This window comes from Zosterops lateralis, assembly GCF_965231275.1.
Source record: "Zosterops lateralis genome assembly, chromosome: 3".
NCBI lineage: Eukaryota > Metazoa > Chordata > Aves > Passeriformes > Zosteropidae > Zosterops > Zosterops lateralis.
The window spans coordinates 39,767,677-39,785,273 of NC_139764.1; the positions used below are offsets into that span (position 1 = coordinate 39,767,677).

The window sequence follows — 17,597 nt, forward strand, 5'->3', positions numbered from 1 at the left end:
ATTTTAATTGTAATTTTCCTCATAAAAGGTGCACAGAGCTTCTTTCTAAATTTTTATAGCCTGTCAGAAGTTCTTGAGGCTTCTGCTGTTATTTCTTGATCTGTGCCTCTGTTTGTGTATGAGGTTTATTAAATTTCTATGAAAAGCATAATCTTGTGCTGTAGTTCCGTATTTCAAAAACACAGAGCCATCTGTGAGCTGTATCTTGGCTTCATTTTGTTGGGGTTTTTTAACTTCTTAAATTCCTTCTAAAAGGAGTACTCATTGCTAGTTTTTACAAAGGTTTCTTCACTATGGTTCCTGTGTGCAGAAAATATTTTTAGAGGCATCTAGATTACACTTAAATTTGTGATAACTACAACCACAGAGATCTTCATCACCAGCCCTGACATTGATATTTTATTTCTGTATATATCTTATATGTCTGTAGTATGTATTGTATATTATTTATCTAAATACAGCACTTCTATCATGTGCTCTTTCTCAGATACATTCACTGTAATCACTGATTACTACATCAGTTCCTAGACAACTAATTTAAAGATAAAATTAACAATTTTAAAAGAATACTTTGTATTAATTTGCCTCTTATGGCCAACTTCCAGAAGTCTGTAAGCAATCTTGCATTAATATCAGGTCTCATCATTCATGACACATCCTCTCATTGGCTGGGAATCCAGTTCCTCTCTTTGTGCTGAAACTGATCAATATCATTTTGTTGTAAGGAAAATAAAATAAAATAAATCATCAGCTGAAATCTGTCACTAGTTTACTAGCCAGTTTGTTAAAATATTTCTATCTCTTATTACCATTCCTATAATGAAAGATAAAAAATTTCTTTGGAGTTGTCACTCTTGTTCCGTTTTATAATGCTGTGTAAAAGTAACTTTTATATGGAAGTAATTAAGATCTCAGTGAAAAGATGGTGCACTTTTGACAATGTGGAGGTAGTGACAAATTAGTTAATTTAAAATTTATAGCAATAAAAGAACACAAAATACTACATTTTACACACCAACTGCATGCTTTTCATAAAGACAGCATGCTGACATGTTTGAAATGTCACTGAAATGCCAGAAATTTGTGCACCTACTGCTGTGCTGTGCCTGCTATTCCTTAACTTTGAGCTCCCCAGAAATTGGAGTTGCTGAGCACTTGTTATAAGAAGTCATTGTCTAGGTGGCATAACCTGAGTTCTCTGCTGGTTTAAGGTTTTGCAAGTTTGTAAAAAAGCAAGCAACCAAACCAACCCCCACCAAAACCAAAAGGTTCCCCAGATTTTTAGATTCAATATGCTAAAATTTAGTTTTAGATCTTTCGACATCAGCCATCAAAATTATATTGTGGATTTTTACTACAGGAGATAACTGAATAAAGGCTTTTAGTGTTGTATCTCTGCCTTGTGGCATAACTAATAATCTGCAGGACAATGAGGTTAATATAATTATATTACATTCCTTTCTTTATCAAAGTTGTTAGGGAAAGCTGCCTCTTGTGTTACATGTGGTTAAAATGGTTATTGCATGCAGAAGATGTTATGCTTTTACTCATTTCCTAAAAATAGGTGCCCAACTGCAGAGAGCAGCTCAGGTGATGCCTTTGCTTAGGGCAATAACGATAGGATGGAAATTAGGAAAAGGTTTTTCACCCAGAGAGTGATTGAGCACTGGAACAGCTTCCCAGGGAAGTGGTCACAGCACCAGCCTGACAGAGTTCAAGAAGCGTTTGAACAGTGCTCCCAACACACATGCTGTGACTCTTGGGGTGTCGTGTGCAGGGCCAGGAGTTGGATTCAATGATTCTGATTGGGTCCTGTCATACTCAGGATATTCTGTGATTCTGTGAAATACATATTTAACCTTCTGCAGGCACCAGAAAAGTCTAATCTCTGTTCAGTTTTCTACTGAGTGATTTCTCTGCTGGGTTCTGGTAACAAATAGCTCTGCAGTCAGTTTCAGGGAGTACAATTCTGATTGCTGTGTCTTAATGTAGTGTAGCAGTAGCTGGGTGGGGGTAGGGACTGAGTTTGACCTCCTTTCCCTCTTTACCAGAAAAAAGGACAAATAGGTTGACTAAGTCTTCATAAATTTTGAGAGCATGAAAGGCAGCAAAGTACGTTTGTTGTAACCAAGCTGATGTTTCAGGCAAAGCTTCATTAAATTTCTTTCATGTGTCCATGAATAATTTGTTATTTGAATCGTGTCAATGGCAGATGGCAAACCGATCCTATCAGTCTGCTGTGCAGCACACAAGGGGGCGTTCATTAGTGTCACAGACTCCTCAGTTCAAGTCTGTATTTCTATCTGTTGTGTTGCTGGCAAATATAGCTTGAATGATTCTGGAGGAAAGGTAAAAAAGGGTCATGCTGTGGAAGGTTGTTTTGTCAATATTTGGAACAAGTGTATTTGGAGAAATATGTAATCTTACAATAATTAATATCACCCATGTGGATTATGTGTTTCAATTTTTCTCATCTTTCTTTAGATCTCAGGATACCCATGGACCAGAACTGATACTGCCTGCCAGTATTGAATTCAGGGAAAGCTGTGAGTAAATTGTGAAGTTACAATACTAACCTGTTAATGCATTCTTCTATACTGTAATATTTCAGCCAGTTTGAAAACTTAAGGGTAATTTAAGTTAAAGGTTGAAAGAAACTATGGCTGTACAGATGTATACAAGCAGTCTAGTAGTATAACTTGTTGTGTTGGGAGGGTGAACAGATACTTTATATTGAGGCATGTTCCTGTATATCTTAATTCTGCTTGCATTTCAACGCCTTATTTTCAGGTATTCAAATTAAATGTGAAAAAAAAATTTAATCCCATCTCCCCAACAGTACTTTGGATTCATTGTCTTCTATATAGTTCTGTATGCCTTGTGTAATAGCTTGCATCTTGGACAAAATCCATTTTCTATAAAATCCAATTAGGTTGACCTTGTCATTTAAAGTTTAATTTTTGTCCCCAGGTTTTTAAGGGCTCAGGTCTGGTAGAAAAATAACATACTAGAGATTGTCCATATTTCAGATATTTGAAACTAAATTTGTGAGCAAGCAAAGACTGATTTTTATTAGTATGAGAGCTTTGTTGGGGTAAAATGTGAAAGAGGAATCTTGCATTTTCCCATTCCCTTGAAGATGCAGACTTTCAGTAGATAGGAAATAGTACTGAAATGTTTGCCCATGATCAGATTTTCTGGCTTTATATAGAAGTGTTTTGTTAGTATGTCTAAGTAATCATAGGACGTAATAGACAACTTAGAGTTCAAATTCCTGTAAGTTGCTCCCCCTTCCTCTCCTTCTCCCAAAGAAAATCCTTCATACCTCAAGGTATGAAATAATTTTCTTTCATTTTCTTTTTGTCTTTGGATTTATGACACATTGTTTTTCCTCTTTGTCTACAGCTGAAGATGCCTTCTTATCTGCCATTATAAATTACACAAATAGCTCGACAGTTCATTTTAAGCTGTCACCAACATACGTTTTGTACATGACATGTCGGTATGTATTGTCCAACCAATACAGACCTGACATCACTCCTGCTGAGCGTACTCACAAAGTCATTGCAATAGTCAACAAGATGGTGAACATGATGGAAGGAGTGATACAGGTGAGTTGCTCTGCCAAAATATGTCAAGGGAATTACCTACATTTTGTTGATAATCTAGCAAACTTCTTAGCCTTTTTCTTAGTCTGACCCTGAACAGTAGTTGATTAAACAGTAATACCTGCACAGACTGCCCTTATGAAGGGCAGTCAGTGCTTTCATGTCAGTGAATAATGTCAGTGGTAAGAAACTCTCTCCTGAGCAATGTGGGAAGTTAGGGCGTGGCTGTTGCTTTGAAGATGATGTTCTCTGACAAGAGATGACTCTTTTCTAGAAGGTAAGATCTTTGCAAACATTTCTTTCTGTGAACCCTTGTCAAACAAGTTGGATGGGCTTATTAAAGAATGCTATATAGGTAGCATTTGTTTGCACTGATTGACACTTGAACATATTAAAAAGAATCATAACTTTTAAATGTTGACCCTGTTACTTTTGCAACTTTTGTAACCACGGAAATGGTTGGACATCTTGAACCAAGCTGTCACAACTGCTTTGTAAAGAGAAATACAAGTTCTCAAATGTTCCAACACTTTAAATGTAGTCTAACACTCTTGCTACTATATGTGCAAGACTTCTTGCACATCGCAGGGGTAATTCTGTTGTGTAGAAATGCAGGCTAAAATCCACTGGGTTGTCTGTGATATTACACAAAACCTTGCATTGTATACTTTGCCTTGATGAAACAGACTGGTCATTTTCTCAAAAAGGAATACAATTTCATCTATCCTCAGAAATTATTTTATTAAACTTCTTTGTCTGTAGGTTTTTCTCGGAAGAAAAATTGAAATCTGTTTCTATATTTATTTAAACAGGTGTGTTTGCTGCAAATAGTGCTGCCAGAGTAGCAGCAAGGATCCTGCTGCACTAAGTGCTGTACAGGCATGACAAATGTGTCACTCCTGCCTTAGAGAATTTAAAATGCAAGTGTTGCACAACAGCTTGATTAAGGGAGAGTAAGAAAGTAAACAACATGGAGTTGGCATGGGTGGCATGAAACTCATAGCAAACGAAAATTGTTCAGCATCTGTTCAGGTTTTGGAAAGATTTAGGGGAGTTTTCAGCAGTGGACTCTTAGCTCTAGACACCTGTGTAATGTTATGCAACAGGCTGCCACCTTTCACAAGAAAGATGGGGAGGAAATGCTGTTTTTGAGGACACTTTGCAATAAGAAAGTAAGATATGCCTTCTGTGTACGTTCCAAAGCTGATCAGATACTTAACAGCAGTTTGCTTCTGAAGTGAAGAACTAGTAGGTTGCCTTGAATATTGAAGTCACAGTCAATGGATATTTGATAAAATTGAAATGTTATCAACAATTAATATTCAGGCTCTTTAATTAAAAAAAAAAATTTAAATCTGGCTGTGGAAGAGAGGAGACTGTGGGTGTCAGAGAGAACATGAACTGGCAAGAGCCTGCACATAAGCAATTCAGCAGCTAGAATGGAAAGTAAACAGAAAAGGGTAGTCTTCAAATATAAACTGGAAGTTACAGGTCTGAGTCAAAGAAAGTCATTCATAACTAATGTATACTAGTTATAATGAACCTAAAAACACTTGTACTGATAGAAGTGGGCACAGTGGGAAAGCAGAAGTGAGATGTTCTGTTCTTACTGTTGTGTTCTTACTGTTCTTACTGAGGTGGCTGCTAGAAGATACTATAGTGGGGTTGACTCAAACATCAGTTTGATTTGAAAACAAATCAAAGCTAGAAAGTAGATTATCCTGTGAAAATGTTCATTTATTGCACTGAGAAGGGCTTCCCAAGTCACATGCAGCCTTGTGGTTGTAAGCAAATGTATTTTCTATAATCCTGCTAATGCTATTACAAAACTGTTAAACCCAGCTGTCCTTTGTGAAAGGCTGTTTCTGCAGCCTTGTAACTTCAGCTGCAATCTGATCTCCAAACTAAATCATAAGGAACACACCAGCAAGGAAGCAGTATTTGTGGGTTGTGAAAGATGTTGCCTAGTTGCAAGAAATAAACTGAAAGGATTCAGAGGTTGCATAAAAATGGGGAGGAGGTTCATTCAAATGTCATGGTGAAGGAGCCAGAGGAAAGGGAGGAAAATACACCAGGGAGAAAAGGGTAAAACTTGAGTGAATTTCAAGATTAATAGCCTGAAGGCAAAGAAATATATTGTTTCTAATGACCAGTAAAATATCTTTAGCTTGGAGCTGTCTTAGTGGAGTAGAAACAGTACAAGCTAAGCTAAGTCAAATTATTTCTTCTAAGGTGTAACATAAATGGTTGTATTTATGGCTGCCACAGTCAAATTACGAGGTAGTGGGTTTTTTCACAATAGGTTTTTTTGTGTGTGTCAAGTGTAAAGCATTCCTGCACTGAAGGGGATCTGATGGTGTGAGAGACAGAGAAAACTAATGAGAGGCAAGGGAAGAGAGGCACCCAGAACAATAGTGAGAAGGCGCACAAACTCCTGTGCTGTATTGTGGGAGTAAATTAATGGCTGGCATCTTGATTTTGCTTGCCTAGATCAGAAAGCTATCAAGTGTCTTTGTGAAGTTACTCAAGAAGTATTTGCTAACAAATTAAATCTCTGACTTGATATGTAATATTTGTATCCAAATATTATAGATGACTTTGTAGGAGATAGGTACAAAATAGGAGAGATCTATGAAAAGGCTCAGTGCTTTCATTAAAAAAGCAGGATTAGAAATTTAGTTCATATTAACAATCCTTTTTTTTTTATACCCTTTTTTGTTTTTTCCAAATCATTCTGTGACATTTTCCATCCTCTTTAAATTTAAACATTTGTTTGTAGAAGGAGCATTTCCTTTTGTTCTGTGCCAACACATCTTCAGACAGTTAAGAGTGCTTTGGTTGGAAAGGAGGAGGAAGAAAAAAAGCAGCAATTTGGCGTTTTGAGCTCTAACTAAAATTAAAATAGTAACACCTCAAATATTTGTATCTAAGCTCACTGTATTGCAGGTGAGGGAGAGTGATCTGAACAGAGAGCAAAAAATAATTAAGAGCTCAGTTCTAAATAATCAGGCAAACATCTGGTGGGTTCTTTTTTTTCTTTTAACTCAGTGTAGCTTTATATTTACCAACATTAGGAAACTTAGTGTGGTATTTAATTTGACTCTTCTGTTGTTTCAAACAATCTTTTTGTTCTGAAATTGAAAAGTCATGTATTAAATCTGTCCTAGGTGTTCTGTGTATTTTGTTTGCTTTCGAATGTTGTTGTTTGGTTGTTGCTTTTTTTTTTTTTTTTTTTTTTTTTTTTTTAATGGTGTTTCTGTTCCCTCTTTGTGTGTGTTTGTTTATTGTCTCTATTGCAGCAGTGTGGGCAAATGGCTCCCAGGATCTGTTGTTTGGATGGCTAGTTACCCCATTGTCTGCAAAAATTTCTGCAAAGTTTCTCTGGCACACTGAGCATGGAATAACCAGTCTGGGATGACAACTAGACTAAGGCATTAATTCCTTGAATTAATCATGACATGTAGGCACTTCAGTTCATAGCTGTTGTGCTACTGGTCCTATTAAAATAATGAATTTTTAGAAGGAGCTCAGTTCCATTGTAGCTACTGATTAATGCATCTGTGTATAACTGTGAACATGTGTTGTACCTTCATATTTAGTGTTTGATTTCTAAAGCTTTCATGATTGTTCACAAGTTTCTTTCTTCTATTCTGTTTGATTTCCTTCGTCCGTTTTTCTCCAGGAGGTAGACCAGGTTGATCAGGTAGGATATATTTGCTGGGAACTGATCCTAGCTATGTTGGCTTAGCTCAGTTTCTCATGCTGCTTCCATATCAAAATACAATACTCAAACAGCTGGACTTGAACAGTTCATAACACTCATTCAGCAACTGGAACATGCAGTACTAAAATCCTTTTTTGACTTTGCAACTTTTACGGCATTCCATAATTTCTGCTTAACGCACTTCAATGTGGATATGAAATGACCAAAGTTCTTTTTCTTCCCTTTATTTTCTTTTTTTGTTGTCTGTGGTTCCTATTCTTTGGATTTCATCTGAGGTTGCCTGGCCTGGCATTTGTGGTCGGGAGATGGTGAGATAGATCAGTACTTGATACTGAATCACGTGGTATCAAAGCCAGTGAGCGCAGTATCAGCGTGGCAGTGGGCAGTAGTGAAATACGCGCTTAAAAGTGCACAGATTACCAGATACTGCATCTGCTAAGCTCTTAGCACTGTGTAATGAGATACTTACACTGTGGCTTTCATTGATGTGGCTATTGGCAATTCGTTAGCATTTCATGTGTTCAGTGAACATGTTAAAATTGAACTTGGTAGTTACGGCAATTGCGGCATTACGTACAAACATTTTGCAAATATCTGGTATCTGAGAGATGTTTGGTGAAATGGGAAGAGGTACTGGTCTATCTTTTGGAGCATTTTTAAGCTGCCATGCTTTATCAGAAAATTATTTCCCTGTATTATTTCTTGCTTCTTTCCACTTACAGAAACAGAAGAATATTGCTGGTGCCCTTGCCTTTTGGATGGCAAATGCATCTGAACTACTCAATTTCATAAAGCAAGACAGAGATCTTAGCCGAATTACTGTGGATGCACAAGATGTTTTGGCACACTTGGTTCAAATGGCATTCAAGTAAGGCTATCAAACTTCTGTTTCAGTTACCATTTTCTCTGTTTCTATGATTTATAGAACAGCTTCACATTTCTGCCAAATTTCAGATATTGCAATAATGTTCTTTGTGTATTGTTAAATATCTGAGAGGAAAACTTTAAAGAATGGCCCAGATTTAGTTTTTTAGACAGATGCCCTGTTTTGTGAATATGGATCACTGAGTTGTACACGAGTTTCATCTGTTAGATGATCTTTTGATAGTTGAGGTTGCCAATGAAAATTTTAGGGAAATTTAGTTGATTGCTTTCTCTTAAATGCGAAATTGTGAGGAAAGGTTAGTTTTGTTGTTAGCATGTAAATTCCTGGGTCTTCAAAGTAATGAATCTTGTGCTCTTTAAGGGCTTTCAAATATAATCTACTTTCATAATTCTCATAAATAGCAATTTACAGAGTGGTTTTTTTGTGCAAGTTTTTCTTAAAAAAGGAAGGACAGTTTTTGGCCTGGAGTAAAAATCAAGCTATACTTGTCAGCTCAGGCAATTACAATACCGATTAAAGGAAAAATTGAATGAAATATCCAAATGGGAAGAGAAACCCTTAGAGGAAAGTGTCTTTGAATAAAGATAACAATATTGGCTGAGCACAGCATTAATCAAAAAGAAAGGCTTAATATTTGTTCATATTCAGATTTTTTTCTTCTCCCCAAGCCACTACTGAACAAGTATTTCTTAGAAAATTTGCAAATAGGAAACTAAACTAATATTTAGAGAAGTCCCTGTATACCTTGGGTGACTTAGACCCAGCCTACTCCCACTTGTAGGATGACTATTTTAAATATAGTATTTTCATTTTTCTGTAATATGAAATACTGTATTGTGTGTTCTTTTTATACTGGGACAGGACTGGGAGACCTAACCATGGTTTAGCTTTGAGGGGCTGTGTTTCTCAGGAGAGCAATATGTATAGTTTGTGAAACCTTGTCATCGCTTCCTGAACTTTCAGAAGGTTTCAGGGGGGCACACACCCCTTTGTATGGATTCCCACAGATACTTTTTTTTTCTGCTGGTAAATTTTTAGCAAGTAGGGTATAGCAAAGTAGCTATTTTGACAAAGTCTTTCAATTTTTATTGCATCTCTAAATCACTAGCTGTTAATGAAGCTGTGCCTTTTGCCACAGCTCAGTGTCTTGAATCAGTGTCTTAAAGTAACTTCCTGCTTCTTTAATTGGCCAGGTATCATCAAAGGTAGAATATTGCTATGCCTAGGAAGGCATGGTGCTGTATTTCTCTCTCTACATTATGAGCAGTCTGGATGCAAAATTATTCTAGAATTTTACCTGTGTGAATTTTCCCTAAGTATAGTGTAACATGGCAGGTTCCAAATGCATGTATTAAACTTCTGGAGACCTCTGGAATATATACTTAGAAGACAAATAAAAAAACACAATTGAAGCATGAACAGAAAGAAGTCTACTGTGAAAATGTCAGTTGATGGTAACTGGCATACTCCAGGACTTGTTGAAATTACCATGGGTTTAATTTCTAGCAATTCCAAGTGTTTCATGAAAAATGTTTCCAGTGAAATGAAGGGGGGAGTTTTAGAAAGCCATGAAATATTTTCTTGTATATGTGTGTTTACAGTCTGATTCGTTTTTAGTTTCAGTTCTTAACAGAAAATATAAAAATGAATTGGCAAAAACAGAGTTAAAGAGAATGTTTAATTATTTGAAGAGAAGGGATACTAAAATAGATTTTCATTTCAGGGTAGTTAAAGGTAAGAGAAATAAAAGAACCAAAAAATTTCTCACAGAAAGCCCTAGGACCATTTCAAGATTTGGTGTGTTCGGTCACATCATGATTTTTTTTTAAGTACTACTCTTGCTAGATTTCAAGACAAAAAGAAAGTCTATATCTGTTTGGGGAAAAAATATTCTTGCAAATTTGTGGAACCCAAGATTGGCCTGACAGCACCTCTGTGTGTAGCATATGACTGTCTCTTACCAGTGTGGTAGCAATATTGCATGTAAATGTTTGTGCTTGTTCCCAAACAACCTAATTCTTTCTTCTTTGTTTTTAGGAAATTTATGGGAAAATTGGTCTCTCAGGCCTTTTAAAAAACATTATTTGGTTTCCTATAATCATTTTCGTAACATAAAAATTTCAGGAATCTTGTAATTTGAAGAACTTTTTTCTTTAGAACCATTTGTAATGAACACGTGGAGGATTTAAAATTCATTTTTTTCCATTCCCTTCCAGGTACCTGGTTCATTGTCTGCAGTCAGAGCTTAATAACTACATGCCAGCATTCCTTGATGATCCAGAAGAAAATAATCCTCAGAGGCCTAAAATAGGTTAGACTACTTGATCTTAGTGTCTTCCAGACTGTACCATTAATTATTAAGAAAAAAATCTATGTATTACTAGTGCTACTACATTTACAAGTTACCTTAACCCCTGAGAATTATTTGGATCAATCTTGTATGGATGTTTTAGCTCCCTGCTGAATTTGGGTCACTTAAATCTGTATCCTTGTGGCAGGGACTCTGAAACTGGATGCTGTGCTCCAGATGCAGGCTCACAATGCTGAATGCATAGGGAGGATTGCTTCCTTCTCTCCCTCCTGCTAGCTGCACTGCTGCTGACTAAGCAGCTTAGTGTGCAACTGGATACCTTTCAAGCAACGACACACTGTTCAATCACATTCAACTTGATGGTTTCTAGGATCTCTCCATAATTTTCATCAGGGTTGCTTTCTGTCCAGGTGGCACCTGTACTGTGCTGTTGCACAGACTTACTCTGTCCCACATGCAGGACTTGGCAGTTGCCTTTGACCTTCATGAAGTCCCTGTCAGCCCATTTCTCCAGCCTACTGAGGAGGCCCTTCTGAAAAATACTGCTGCTCTTTAGTGTATCAGTATTTTGCCCCCTCTTGGTATAACTTGTAAACTTGCACTTGTGAATGTGCTCCATCAAATTCCTCAGATCATTAATTATAGTCATTAATTAAATAATCTCTCCTCAGAAGACAAGGGAATCACTAATCTGTGCTTGTAAACTGGATACTGTATCTGCAAATCCACTGAGTCCTGTTGTCCAACAAATCCTCTCCATGTGTTGCCCTCAGTTATCCAGTCCTCACCTTGGCAGTTTCACTGTAGAGATGTCGTGGGACAATCTGATGAAGAAGCTCCCAGCTTCAGGCTGACTGGCAGTGTAGATTCCTGCCAGGGTTCCCTGCCATGATACATGAAACATGATGCTTGCTTCACAGCAATGAACCTTTCTGGGCTTTTCTTGTCCACCAGAGCACCCTGCTCAATGTGTGCTATCACCCTGTGTCTGTAATCCTGGTTCAGTGACTGTGCTCAGACTTCTAATGCCTCAATAATTGAAGAAAAAGTGATCTGCAGAGCAATTAAATAGAGCACTCTGTTGAACTATGAAGAGTATTTATACAAATTTCATAGGTACTTTCTGGTACTTTATGAATTAAGCTGTCTGTTCTTGCTTTTTCTCATGCATTGTGCTTTCAAGGAAGACTGAAGATGCACTGCTATGTTTGTAGTGCCCTGTACTGTGACACAAACCCAGAAAATGTAGCAAACTGATACTGGAATAAAAGTATATGCTATTCTTATTTCGGTTATTTTTGAGCTGCCTTATAGATTTCTTATAATCTACAGATATTTTTTTCAGACACAAATCCTAAGTTTCAATTCTAAAAAAACTAATGGTCTCTTCAAAAGAGATTTCTGATTAAAAGTATTGCTTTAAAGAAGACCTGGAGATAAATGTGTTGCTTCCACTAGGAAGCTTATGTGATGGTTTGCTCTTGGTGATGCTAATAGAAGTCCCTGTTGCTTGTTAGGTAACACTGCAATGGAGTAATTGGAAAATGGGACTTTGAATAATGTTTTAAACATTTGATATGTAAACAGAAGGTGCAGTCTATAGTTTAAGTGCATCATACAATGCAAATAACTTCTGCTGAAATTTCTGAGTAGAATTTGATAGTTAGAAAAAGCTATGGAATAAGTAGAATATGCATTTGAAACAGTAGAATATGGAGGTTGCAATTTGTTAGAAAAACTAATAGAAAAATAAGTTTACTAAAGTGAGGATGTGATTTAAACGTCAGGTATAGCCAGTTATTTACTTGTATGATAAATATTTTCCCCAAGAATTTATTTTCATTTTGGGGGTTATGTTTCACCTAGCGTTTTAATGTTGCTCTATCTTTAAAATCATGGAGCAGTAAATGTATTTCTGAAATACGTTCTGTGTAACTTAAATACATGTTGGTTCCACCTAGCATTCTCCACCCTCACTTTAATGTCTTTGTGTTATTTCTTAAACCAGGTGTACCCTGCAGTTTGTGAGCATGAGTGACTTTTTGTTTTATCTCTGTAGATGATGTGCTGCATACCTTGACTGGAGCCATGTCCCTGTTGCGGCGATGCAGAGTGAATGCTGCTCTCACCATACAGCTCTTCTCCCAGCTGTTTCATTTCATCAACATGTGGCTTTTTAACAGATTAGTTACAGCCCCAGATTCAGGGTTATGTTCACATTACTGGGGAGCTATTGTTCGCCAGCAGCTCGGTCACATTGAAGCCTGGGCAGAAAAACAAGGCTTAGAATTGGCTGCTGATTGCCACCTGAGCAGAATAGTACAGGTGAGTGTACTTGTGATTAACACTTCTCACATATTTATATATTCAAAGAGAATATTTGCCTATGCTCTGTTCGTGGAAAATAGCATATGGACAAGTATAGCTTGTGTGAATCAGTCCTGGAATGCTGAGGTAAAGACACAAAACATGTTTTCAATAATGTTAATGTTTAAGTTACAAGTGAAGTTAATAGTGAACACAGCTGTTAAATTTCCATTTGTAAGATTGAGCCTGTAACTATATGGAACAGACACAGGAAGAGTAGCTGAAAAATTGATAGGCTTAATTTATGACAGATTTAGTATTAATCAATCTTTTGGTACAGGAGATGTATTTAGTGTTTGTTTGGGGGGTATTTATGTTGCTTCTTTTACAAATCTGTCTTCTTGCTTTCTGTTTTCCTCTCTCTTATCTAAAGAACATTTAGACACAAGGCTTAAGGTTTTATTCTGGTTTGAATTTGTCATCTGGGACTTCTTTCTCCCCTCTAGGCAACAACATTGCTTACCATGGACAAATACTCACATGCAGATGTTCCAAATATTAACAGTACTTGCTTTAAGCTGAATTCTCTGCAGCTACAAGCTTTGTTGCAGAATTATCACTGTGCTCCAGATGAACCACTCATCCCAACAGTAAGTCTCTTCTATCACTCATTGAGCAGTTTTAACATACCTGACATAAAAAACACTGGCTGTGAATAGCTATCTTATCTTTCTCTGGTGGGTGTACTTCACTGACTCAAGCAGGGTTTTACAAGAATCTCTTACACCGAGTTGGAAAGGAAGGTACCATTCCATTTTGCACATATTCAGAGAGGCGTCACTGCATCTTACACTGTTTGGCATGAAATACAGAAAGGTGCTAGAAGAGAGAACACAGTGCCCCTAAAATCTGGTTCTGTGTGTAACCAGAAGGAATAAAATTTGATAATTTGTAATCAAAGGAAAGCTTCAGAAACACTACACTTTTTGACATGTAGGATGTAAATATCCAGGGATCTTGAATCCCTTCATACAAGCAGTGGACAGATTATCCTTTGATTAACATATTAATACCTGGAATTTGTATGTATATATATGTATAATGTTGCTTTTGGGACTGTGGTTTTATCTTGATATTTATGACGGCTGACTATTCTAAGTTTTATCCATGGCAAAATTGAAAAGACAGCTGTGTTCCTTGCAGAACTGTAAAAAACACTCTTCAGGTAAACTTTGATAGTTGAATGATATTTAAAAAAAAAAAAAAGGTAAAAAAAAAAAGGCAGAGGCAGTCTAATTTTTATATAGCTCAATGCATTGTCTATACAATCCATCTTTTATTAAGTCAGAAGCACTGATACAACAGCTCAAAAGGTGTTTGGGGAATGGGAGGAAGGACTTGTAGCTTGGAGGTTTTTTTATGTATTGGCTACCAAACTAAAAAGTCTTTTGCTGAAGAACATAACCTATATTACCTGTTCACACGTAGGTAGTATTGTATAATAATACTAATCCACAGTTCCTCCATTTATTTTTAATTTATTGTTATTATTAAAACATGCACTGCAAGTTTGGAAAGTATTGAAGTAAAAATAAGAGCTTCTGTCACATTTGCTAATACAATTATCTACGGGATTTCATAAAATAAAGCAATGCAGTGTACTGACTGTACATAGCAGAGCCAAAAAAAAATTATATCTGGTAATCTGTTTTTCAAATTGACTTTCTTGCTATCTTAGCATCTTCTTAATGTAAGGTTTTCTAAGGTAATGAAATTGGCCTTTTTCAGTAACAATGTCTTTCTGCCTTCTGTCCAGGAGTTGATAGAGAATGTAGTAACTGTTGCAGAAAATACGGCTGATGAACTTGCTCGCAGCGATGGCAGAGAAGTCCAGCTGGAAGAGGATCCTGACTTACAGCTACCTTTTCTTTTACCAGAAGATGGCTATTCCTGTGATGTTGTCAGAAATGTTCCAAGTGGTTTACAAGAATTTTTAGATCCACTCTGTCAAAGAGGTTTGTTCTATCCCTTTCTTTCAGTTTCAAGGTTCTAAGTAAACAATGCTGAGTTACTAGTGCCTGTTGAAACATTGTTTTGCCTTTGCTCAAAAACTTGATTTTTAAAATTAATGTGAATTGAATAGTTAAAATCAATTTTTTTTAACTCATCAGCTACTTCCATGTAACATTTAAAAAAACCCGTGAGCTTGAAATAGTTCTTTCACTGTTCATCAGTGTAAGAACTTTAGGGTTCTGGCATTTGTAGTACAGCAGAATTTCAGATGACAAGTAGATCTTGTGGTTGCATGAAATTGACTTAAACTTGAAAAAGAAAAGCAGGGGGTCTGTCTGAGCATTTGCAGTAAATGAACACATTATGATCTTTATTTGGTGCTACTCAATTTTATTAGAATTTCTTAATTTTCTGCTTCAAAGCACTTGTCTAAAAAACTTGAACAGGAATGTCAAGGTAAATAAGAGTCTGTAGCAAAGGAGGCTATTGAAAAAGCAGACTTGCTCTATGCTACAGTGAACCTTTGCAATTATTGCTTCCAACTTAGTTTATAGAAAACCTATATTCTTGCATTTAAAGGGAAAGTAGGAAATAGACTTTTGAAAGTTCATTGAGTAACAGAGGATGTAGTTTTGAGACTAAAGAAGACTATTAGAATAATTTCTTTAATTAGTATGTATAATTAAGTTGCCATACAAGTGACTGTATGTTCATTAAAAGTAAGGCTTTTTTAATGCCTATGTTCAAAATTTTACTTTTTGGGTATCACTTAGATTATGCTGAGAGACTTTTTGGAGTGAAACAGTGTAAACTGAATTGCTGAAAAATGGTCTTTATGAGGAGGAGAATATCATATATTTGGATGGAGTGATTAGTAATTTCTATGTGATGTGTGTTCTCAATGTCCCTGATTTAAGAGAAAATGTTGGATATTTCTGAACTGCTGTGGCTTCTTTTTCAAAATTCTAGGAATTTTTCAAACAACAAAAAGCAAATCAAATTAAATACCTGTTAATTGTAGTGCTGTATTTAAAACCATAATGAGTGCACACAAAGCTTCTCTTCTGCTAAATCTATGCTGAAACTGGTTAACTAGACCCTCTGCAAAGTAGATTTCAGTAGCACTGTTCTAATCAGAATTGTGGTAGTTTGTATTGTAGATTATTTGGTGTTTTATGTCTCTTCTGAATCTGGTTGGTAAAAACAATATTTGGCAGCCCTGGAGTTTTCTATGAATTTTCAGTGTTTTTAAATACATATGTTTCTCAGAAGCAACAGCTATAGAACTATAGGATTTTGTAGGTAATAGCATAAAATTGCAGCAAAGCCCATAATGGCATCTGTGATAGAAAGTTTGACATATCAATGAATATAAAAAGATGAATACTATTTTATTTTAATTAATCCCTTGAGAAAATGTCTTGACCATATTGATGTTACTTTTTCTTCTAGGTTTTTGTAGACTAACGCCTCATCCACGGTCACCAGGCACATGGACAATATATTTCGAAGGTGCAGATTATGAAAGTCACCTGTCCCATGAGAATGCTGAGCTGGTAGGTATTGATTCAGTGAATAATTATTGACTGCAATCTTGGCAAGGCATTGAGCTTTATGTGATCAGTTTTAGTCCTTATTAGGAAGAATAGGCATCATTGTTAAACATGTAGTTCATCGGTGAGTTGGTGCATTTAAGGAACTCTTTGGAGATTTTTTTAAGTCACTGTTTTCTAGGCTGTAGCATGATTATAATTTTCACATAAGCAAACTTCATCATATTCCCCCAATCTAAGAATAAACAGTGAAAAAATTTCTAAACATAGGCAAAAATATATATGGACATGGATCTATAAATAACATATGAATGCAACTGTAGGCTGCTTTTATTTATAAAATGGCAGTTACCAACCAAGTATTTTGTATTAAGTTCTAGTCTGGTGCTTTTTCCTGAAAAAAAAAAAATCTATCTTTAGTTTTCCTTTACATTATACTTACTAAAAAGGGTCTCACTTCAGTGCAAGGTAAGGAATTTTTACTTTTCTGTTATAAGGATTTGTTTGTTTTGTGGTGGGCTTTTCCTGCTTGTCTCTTTGAATATCAAAGTTGGAGAACAGCTTGGCTTTGGAAAGATGGTGGCTTTACATGAAATAATTTCTAGAGCAACTTAACAGAAATAAAAATACTTAAATAGGTATTTTCAGCTTAAAATTACTTGCATTTTTCTAATGCTTACTTTATCAGAAAGTACTAATATTTTTTTGAATTACTCTCCTTGGTTTGTAATTTTACTTGTCATGGGTCTTGTGGAACTTGCAGTTACATTTCAGTATGAGTACAAGCTAATGGGCTCCAATTGACATGCTTCAGCTAATGAAGAGTGTGATGACAACTTTTTGAGTTGAGGAACTGACAGTGTTGAAAGATATTAAAAAAAAATTACTGAACATGTTTGGGGACTCTGGCTGTATTCAAAAGTATTCAGAAGTGAAATTTTTGGAACAATATTTCAAAGCTTGAACTCTGCCTTTGAAATCAATTGGCTTCTTAATAATTCTGCAAAGATAATATCTTCTAGATGCAGCACTAAAATTGAGCTCTCTATATAGGTCACCCTTACTTTTGTAATGGGGGCCTGTAATAGTCTGAACTTCAGTTTTTTGTTAAAAGTTACTACAATTTTATAGACCTGTTACATGTTGATTTGTGATTCATTAGTAATCTCTCTACTGAATTAAAGAAGGAGAAACA

At 36.0% G+C, this 17,597-nt stretch overlaps 1 protein-coding gene across 14 annotated transcripts in view; it reads left to right on the top strand.

The window, feature by feature from the left end:
• AFDN (afadin, adherens junction formation factor) overlaps positions 1–17,597 on the top strand; it is a gene marked incomplete at its 5' end in the record, with an annotated part of 115,517 nt that overhangs the window by 56,917 nt on the left and 41,003 nt on the right. For 8 of the 14 annotated variants that reach the window (XM_083855967.1, XM_083855980.1, XM_083855971.1 and 5 more), the window contains 9 exons: positions 2,485–2,546; positions 3,406–3,611; positions 7,291–7,311; positions 8,055–8,200; positions 10,435–10,529; positions 12,589–12,854; positions 13,343–13,486; positions 14,653–14,851; positions 16,302–16,405. In XM_083855967.1, the coding sequence (XP_083712093.1) occupies positions 2,485–2,546; positions 3,406–3,611; positions 7,291–7,311; positions 8,055–8,200; positions 10,435–10,529; positions 12,589–12,854; positions 13,343–13,486; positions 14,653–14,851; positions 16,302–16,405 (1,243 nt within the window). The remainder of the gene's footprint in view (positions 1–2,484; positions 2,547–3,405; positions 3,612–7,290; positions 7,312–8,054; positions 8,201–10,434; positions 10,530–12,588; positions 12,855–13,342; positions 13,487–14,652; positions 14,852–16,301; positions 16,406–17,597) is intronic. The other 6 variants (XM_083855976.1, XM_083855968.1, XM_083855977.1 and 3 more) reach the window with 1 other exon arrangement.